The sequence below is a fragment of the Notothenia coriiceps genome, unplaced genomic scaffold (genome assembly GCF_000735185.1).
Source record: "Notothenia coriiceps isolate Sejong01 unplaced genomic scaffold, NC01 NC01_scaffold00024782, whole genome shotgun sequence".
NCBI classification, from domain to species: Eukaryota; Metazoa; Chordata; class Actinopteri; order Perciformes; family Nototheniidae; genus Notothenia; species Notothenia coriiceps.
Window position 1 is genome coordinate 20,675 of NW_011357483.1, and position 8,607 is coordinate 29,281.

Sequence of the window (8,607 nt, forward strand, 5' to 3'; positions counted from 1 at the left end):
CGAACGTTCTCCACACCGCTTTCAGCCGCAACAACCTTCCCTCCTTTTTGTCATGATCCATGTTAATAAAACTGTCCGTGACAAATGGACGCTGACATCACTACATTACGCACCATCACAATCTACTGTCTATATAAACCTGTCTGAAACATGAGGCTGACTCAGATTTTGGCCTTTGTCTGTTATAAATCGTTATGACATCATAGAGAATCAGAGCACATTTTGAACGGGCTGAAACAGAGGGGGATTATTGGTGATGGCCTACAATTTATCGTTGGTATTTCGAGCCAACACCACCTCCGAGACATGTTTTTATATGCATATCAGAGAACCTTATAATTAAGTAATGAAAAACAGTATACAAGGGGACCTTTAAGCTGTAAGCCCCACGACCCGGCAGAAAAACGCCAACATCGCCAAGCAGGAAAACAGTGTCTGAGGCTTCTTAACACAGTGTTTCCCCTAATATACAAATAGTGGCGCGCGCAACGGGGCGCGCAGCCCCAGGTGCCCCAAAACATATTTTTTTTCTTTTTTCTTCTTCTTTTCAGTTTGAAAATAATAATAAAAGTGCGACCCTTTTTCATTTTTGATTGTTTGTTATGTGGATTTGTGTTACTGTATGTTCAATAAAAGGTGTATTTTTGCGAAATCTTGAGACATTGCCACTGTATGTACTGGCAGGGCCTATTTTTGGCATAGGCGCAGGCAGTCGCCTAGGGCGCCAGATCTGGGGGGCACTGCGCTTGTAGCTCTGGGAGGGAAAAAACATTTTTGACCGTTGGCACTCATCCTAATTTTTGGCCTTGATGTAACAACATTCATAATTAAGTAAATGTAACACCCTTTTCACCCCGGTTACACTTTTCATTAACCCTGTACGATGGGCACTGTAAGTGATGTAAGTGGGGGATGTTGGCTTATCAGGCGCCCGCAGTTCACAGCCAAAGTGCGAGCGTGGGAGCGAGAGAGGGAGAGAGAGGGCGCACCGGTACCGGCGCTGTTGTTATTAGGATCTGGTGCTAGCTGCGCTAACGGATATAAGAAGTACATGTTTCTACAACCAGGGTGGAGGAGAGCTCTCCTGTCAGACTGAGAGGCTCAGTGAGGTAAAGGACATCTCTGAGTGTTTAGATAGTTAATTTTAGTCTAAGTTATCTCAGTGGGTAAACATTTTGACTACAAATTATGTAAACACATATTTCCAAGGCACTCCTTTATAATTATTAGGATAAATAAAAACAGGTTTGAAATCATTCCAATGTATACTATAGGCAGGGGTGCACATAACTGGTACACAGGTACCTATGCGCTGCAACAATCTGAAATGCGTACCGTCACTTGTGTCACAAAGCGCATTTGCGTACCGACATACTTGTGAAGCTTTTCCAGAAGGCGGTTAGATGACGGGAGACTCCCCCCCCTTCACTGGAGAACTGCGCTAAAACAGCTGATGACACTTCACGCTCTGTGGTCACGCATTACTCCTCTAGCCCCCCCGTCGACTTTCCTGAAGTACTTTACTAGCACCCCCACCCCCAATCATCAAAATCGACCGATGGGTTCCAGAGATATGGCAAATCCACCCAAATGACCCCAGAACTGTTTTTGCTAAACCTCTCTAAAAAAGGTAAAATGTTACTTGTTTTGCATCAATCTTGATACAGGGTACTTATATGTTATAGTTTGGATTCGTAAAGGATGGACACTATAATTTATATTTGTTTTACTATGTTCAATCTGAATTGATCGTTAAAATAAAAAAAATGCTATATTGATTCTGATTTTTCTACATCCAACTCACAGGTTTATTATTGCTTTGAGAAAAAACATTATCCATTTACCCCTTTTAGAAGTGAAAATATAGTCATTTGTTCTGGGAATATAATTTTCGAGCCTGAGACTTGGAAAACAGGCTCAGGGCTAAACAGGTTAAAGTGAAAAATATGTAATCAATAGAAATAAAAAAAAAACACAACAAAATTGAACAATTTAAGTAAAAATGTACATCACAGTTGCGCATAACCACAGCTAAACTAAAGGCGGCATATTTTCAGCGTGATGACCTTAAATAGCCTCATTCAGATTAATTACTGATTCTATTTTGTAGAACAAACAAAAAGCTTGTGTTCACCTCAACACTTATTTCACACATTTGAACAAAAACACATTTAAAAAAAAACTTCAAGGCCACGGAACTGGAAGTGCTTCGAGGCCAACTCAAATAATTTTAAAGTAATGGCGTATATAAAAACTTAAAGGAAGTGACTCACCTGTAGTGTTCCGATGGGAGTGAGGCTGAGACTGGTTGGCTAGGGGGGGAAGTGAGGGAGTGGTGTCACTCTGAGGCGAAGCGTAACTCCGGAGGGGGGGGCTTGATGGTGACTGGCTGCGAGGTGCGGCGGGGGGGCGAGGGCTTGGGCTGGGCATGCTGCTGCATGGTGTCGTAGTACGTCACACCGCCGTACACCTGGGCCTGACCGCGAGGGACACCACACTTTATTATCACCAGCCAACAGAACCAAACATTTACACAACTATATACTGAAATGAGACGTGCCAAAAAAACATCACCGGAAAATTTATTATTTTTTAAGAATTTGATTATTCAAGTGAAACTTACTTTAAGTACATTTATTTTCTCTAAAAGCATGTGGATAATCAATCAATACATTTTTATTTATATAGCCAAATGTCAAATGTTACATTTGTCTCAGTGGACTTCACAGTTTGTACGGAATATCAGTATGGCAATACGACTCTCCTTGGACCCTCACATCGTACAAGGAAAAATGCTACTGCTAGACAATAAGTGACAAACCAAGTGATGTCAAATATTTGTGTTATACATACAACAAATACTACTTTTACATGTTATGTTGGGTATCTTTTTTATTTTGCAAATGGCTAGTTTGAGAGATATAAAAATCAGCAAGTCAAAGCTGCTTATTTATCTAACAGGCAGCAACAACTTGAACCATATAAGTACAACTGCTGCCATTTCTAGGTTTTTCTAAAAGTCATTTTTTTATAAAAAAGACACATTATTGTTGGTTTGTATCTTATGGTCAAATATTTTCACATCAGATGTATAGTATCACGTGTATTATTGGACCCGTGCAAATTAATAAACCCATTGAATGAGGTAACATTCCAATGAGGTATGTTTTTTGATTTATGTGTCAGTTTTATAGTTTAGTATATATAAAAAAAACGTGTACCCTATTTGTGCAAAAAAGAAAGGAAATATTTTCCACAAAAGGTTATTATTTAAACACACAGATACGTCATGAAAAGTTTTTATGATTATCTTCGTTAATATCTGGATATTTATAAACTCTACTGTGTTGCACCTAATATTATTGTTGTAATTTGTATTTTTACTTTGATTATTTTTTCTAATTATCCTTGTGTGAACTCTTACCTGCCCTCTCCTGATTTCTACTCTTATTGATGCTCTGACACGTGAATATCTTTGATTAATAAAGCTTTATTTATCTTATAATGATGAGGTTTAAATGATCAGTTCCTACCTGTTGAGTCGGGTACATGGTGGGGTACGGGAAGGTCATGACCCCCGGCGGTGGGTAAAATGGCGGAGGCAGCAGCTGCTGAGGTTGCCCTGGCGGCGGAGGCAGAGAAACTGGTGGGCCTCCATAGAGGGCGGGGTTAGCAATCGGGCCGCCTGATTGGTGTGGATGGAGACCTGAGAAGATGGAGGAGGAGATGAGTGACAGGAAGCTGCAAGTTCTTTGTCTTTAAAACTGCAGAGGGCAACAGACTGACCGGGGTGGGGCATGTGCATCTCAGGCTGGACCAGCATGCTCTGCGGCGGGATGGGGGCGGGGCCATCCCCATGGGCATATATTGGTCCCTGGTACGACACTGAGAGACAGGCGGAGAGAGGTTATTAACCATAAATCAAACATTTACTCAAGTACTGTACTCCTTTTTGTTCCTATTTCTACTTTCAAACCACAATACACACTAGCTTATAAAACACCATACACTCAAAAAGAATGTTACCACAGTATTGAATATGTTTACATGCACAAGGCTTACATTTTACAAGGGAAATTAAACTAAATATTACACTTTAAAATTATTTAAATAAATCCCTGCATACTCAAACTATTTACAAAAACTATTATATAGTTTGATATCCCAAAAACTGTTGATATCTACGTCTTTGATAATTTTTTTAAACAAGAAAAACTGGCTTTCTTGTTTTGCACATTAACTTCCAGCTGGAGTCAGTGATTGCAGAAATAGTTTATTTGCAAAAAATAAAAACTTAAAAAACTTAAATGTTCCTGTTCTTGTGAGGCTAAGGAAGAGCCAAAATAATACACATTTAAACAAGCCAGTTTTCATTCGTAATCATATCTATTGGTCCTCTGTGTAGGTACTCATAAATATCGACAGAAACGTGTCTTTTCCCGAGTGAACTACACTCACTGGTCAGCAGGACGTTTCGGCTGGATTAAAAATGTAAAAAAAAAAAATCTTCAAACCAGTGCTGCGACACTCTTATTAATAAATCTCTTTATAAACAAATGTGTAAACATCAGACATTTGTTTATGCTTGATCTTTGATGCTCTCTGCTGGTGAGCAGGAGGAAGTGCGTCATTGACTGAATAAGGTTGAGTTATTTTCCACCACTTTAACGTCTTACTGGGTTCATAGTAGTGTCCCTCCCTCACGCCCAGGTGCATGGGCGGTGCCGGCTCCGGCACGGTCCTCTGACGTTGGGACGAGTATCGCTTGGCCCTGTTTGAGCCAACACCGATCTCCTCGATGTTGGAGAACTGAGGCGGGCTGCCCGGGACGTGCATGGTGGGGAGGCCTGTGAACAGGAAACAGTATTTTAGTTCATATATTAAGTCTTCATTTTTTTCTGGGACTCTATTGAAACATTTGTGAAAGCTGGATATTGGTGTGGTGATGAAACAGCGTTGGATCATGGGAGTTTTAGTCAGTTTCTCATGGTTAAGATTTCTTCAGTGTCCCCTCTCATCTGAAAAAGTGCTAGTTGAGTTTCTTTCTGCACGCTGTTCGGCTGCCGCTAACATTTTCTCATATTGTTTCTCTGATAACTCAATATTCAAGCACCAAAATATATCATCAGTTTAATGTATAGAGTAAAAAGATCTAGAACATAAAACATGGTTCCTCCAAGCCCCTCAAAGTGTTTGTATACATACTAGGGTTGTACCCGAATATCTGAATATTCGCTCGTTGGAGTACTATTCGGATACTTTCTCCGTCTTTATATGTAGATATTACTTTTTCTCCATTAATCTCTGTCACGTTGTTTCCATAGCAACAACAACTTCCTGTCAACTGCGCCAACTCTGCGCCAACTCTTAAAGACGTATACAACTGCAACGAAAATAACACACAATGCAATATCCTTTTCAATTTCAAAGAACACAAATTGGGTTGTATACACTAACAAATAACTATAAAACAACAATACTGTAGAACAGGGGTGGGGAACCTTTTTCCTCTCAAGGGCAATTTCAATTTTTTCAACATCCTCCGAGGGCCGTACAAATTATTGACCTCTGCTTAAAAATACTAAAATCACAGCCCATTCATTTCGCCTTTCTTTCATGCTGTGCAAAGAAAAAGCAACTTCTTAATCCAGATATTTTACCATGACTAGCGCATGCACGTGCACGGTTGTGGCATGACCACCAAAACAGAAAGATATGGACACAAGATGTGTGCAATTTAGTTTCCTATCCATGTGAATATGATTTAAGTGTGGGGGGGGGCATGTTCCCCCAGGAAGATTTTTATTTTTTTTAATGTTGAAGTTAAAGCATCAATCTGGTGCACTTTGAGAGCAACATTAAGAGATCTATGGATACATCTCTCAACACACTTATGAAACAGAACAGTAAGCAGATTTTATTTTTCTTTATGGATATTTTACAAATCACTCCCCTTTCAAACTGTATTCTTGTTTATTAATAACAACTGTTTTTTACTGTCATATAGTATTTTATACATGTTTACTTTATTCTCTTATTTTTTATAACTATAATGATCATATAAAGATGTGCCTTTACCTCACTGGTTGGAGAAAAAGCTTCTTACATTCGTTAGCATAGCTAGCTAACCAGATGCTAATAACAACAAATTTATTGATTGTATGATCAGTATGTCAGATGAACAAATTACCACTGGGCTTTCAACTAAAGACGCAGCCACGCAAAAAACTGCGGCATATGTACGGCTCCTTATGGGTACTGACATTTTTGAAGTTCTGGTGCTCTCCGGCAGCTCTAAACCCCTGTCGGACGAGACATATACCACGTGATAACGCGTTAGGCTCGTGTTGTGTTCAAGGACCCTGACCTTGGCCTGGAAAAACAGGCACTCGCTTGTTTAATTATTTTGCGGTCTAGATTTCTTAATTTTTTTATTTTTTGCGTGAGTTACCTCGAGGGCCGTATCAAATTGTCTCGCGGGCCGTATACGGCCCGGTGGCCGGAGGTTCCCCACCCCTGCTGTAGAATAACAAAAAGAATGCCGTGAATAAACCGAAATACACGTGTCGAAGCGGTTTGCTGCTGATTACTACGCAAGTCAATTTCTGACAGCTTCTGGCAGACGAGACTGACACTGCTCAAAGAGGAACGATGCCATACCAGGTAAACAGATGAAACGCACATTTCCCTGAGACCTTAAAAATAAAACATGAAGGGGATAATCAAAGCACACCACTCACCCCTCATTTCGGAGCGGAAGTACGACGTTGGGTTGGGGCTCCAGCTCTGTCCTACCAGACTGAGCCGAGCCAATTCCTGTACCTGCTCCCCCAGCCCGCCACCTCCTCCCGCCTGACTCGGCCCGTTGCCTTCCCCCGACCAACTCTTCACCCCCACGTCTCCGGGGGAGGAGGAGTTCCCTCCGGCAGCAGAATCCTCCACAGACGGCTGTTTACTGCCCAGGTCGGAGGGCCGAGAGCGAGTCTTGCGGGCCGCCGAGTAAGATTTACGTTCCACCGGCCGCTCTGCAGGGGGGGAGGCTTCCCGATTGGTCTGTGCCGAATGTTGGGGGGGGTCGGAGGAAGAGGAAGACATGTCGCCACTCCCTCGTTGTTCCTGCTGCTGTCGTCTCAGAGACGCAGACGGGTAACCACCCTGCTGTGACGTCGTTACAACCCCGGGGTCCGCTTCCTTAGAGCCTCCTTGGCTGAATGTAATGTCCTCAACTAGCACAGAGGGCGCTCTCCCACCACCACGTCCCCCCCTGCTGACCACTCCCCTGTCTCCTGTAGGCTCACACTGAGCTTTAGGGCCCGGTCGTTCTCTGGGGTACATCTGATTTGCGTTTAATTCATTATTCCTGTACTGGGACTGAGGCGGATGCTGCATGTGATTCTGCTGGGGGTGGGATGGTCTGCTGCGGGGGGTAGGCTGTCTCGAGGCGTTGCTGCTCCGCTGATTGGAAGTGAGGGGAAGATTGGAAGAGGATGTGGAGGAGGGTGGAGCTCCTCCTCGGCCTCCTCCTCCGCTGTGCCAGGATCGGACGGGTCGCTCTCCTCCGTCCCCCCAGCGCTTGTCTCTGCCTGGAGACAAACTCTGTCTGCAAGGAAACATTAGAGAGAATCCACAGTAGATTTTAGAAAAAGGAAACGGATACAAAGTATTTGGTTGAGGTCGAATAGTCTATTTTACTGAGGAAGGTTATTATCCGAGCAAAATTACCCAGAAGTAACTTAGGGCAGGTCGGGATTTCTTTGACTATTCAACCACAACTAGTTTCTCTTTCTTTAAAGAAAAGAATGATTAATTTGTTTTATTTTACATTGATTATCTGTTATTTAGACCCTCCAGAAAAACGTGATTCTGCGATCGCAGAATTTACCGCATAATCAGCAAAATGGCGCAGATTTTTAAAAGGCCGCATAATCCCCGCTCTTTTCCACACAAAGTTGAGAAAAAAAGTTAACTCGTACGTGAAGTACTGATGATGATGACGCAACGTCATCACCTCGCGCATCACAGAAGGTAAACAACACCGTAGAGTGAACGTGTGGAACTCACACGAGAGAGAAAACACCAAGATGAAAAAATCTGATCCATCTAATTTACCGACAAACTTTTCTGCTAAAGACCGGGCAAAGCAGTACCCCAATGTCTTGCACGAAAGTGGGGGGAAACTATTCTGCACCCCGTGCAACTGTGTGTTGGAGCATAAGTCTAGAGAAAATCGACGGTGACGACCCACTTTGATTCATTCAAACATTCGAAAATGCTTTCTGCTGCTGCGGACAGGAAAGCCAAACAACTCACGTTCACTGAGGCATCAACCTCCAAAACCCTTTCGAGGGCTACAAGAAACGAAGTGAGTAGCCTACAAGATTGAAGCTGGTCAGATAACGAACGAGTAAATGAAAACAGAATGAGGTGTGTGTGTGTGTGTGTGTGTGTGAGAGTGTGATTAAAATAGCCCAATTGCTTTTACAATAAATAAACATTGAATGTGTTTAATTGAGTAGGAAAGGGGTTTAACGTTAGTGGCAGGTTGTGTGTGAGAGAGAATAAATAAGACAGCCCAAAATTTAAAAATAAATCTATTATTTTTCGCAA

At 42.2% G+C, this 8,607-nt stretch overlaps 1 protein-coding gene across 1 annotated transcript; it reads right to left on the reverse strand.

The window, feature by feature from the left end:
* Positions 1 to 2,250: 2,250 nt before the first annotated feature.
* On the reverse strand, positions 2,251 to 7,600 carry casc3 (casc3 exon junction complex subunit; the record flags this gene model as incomplete). Its single annotated transcript, XM_010783143.1, has 5 exons — positions 2,251 to 2,476; positions 3,534 to 3,706; positions 3,787 to 3,885; positions 4,677 to 4,847; positions 6,741 to 7,600. Coding segments are annotated over 5 exons (1,441 nt in total), but the record flags the coding sequence as incomplete, so codon positions are not given.
* Between the last annotated feature and the right edge of the window lie 1,007 nt (positions 7,601 to 8,607).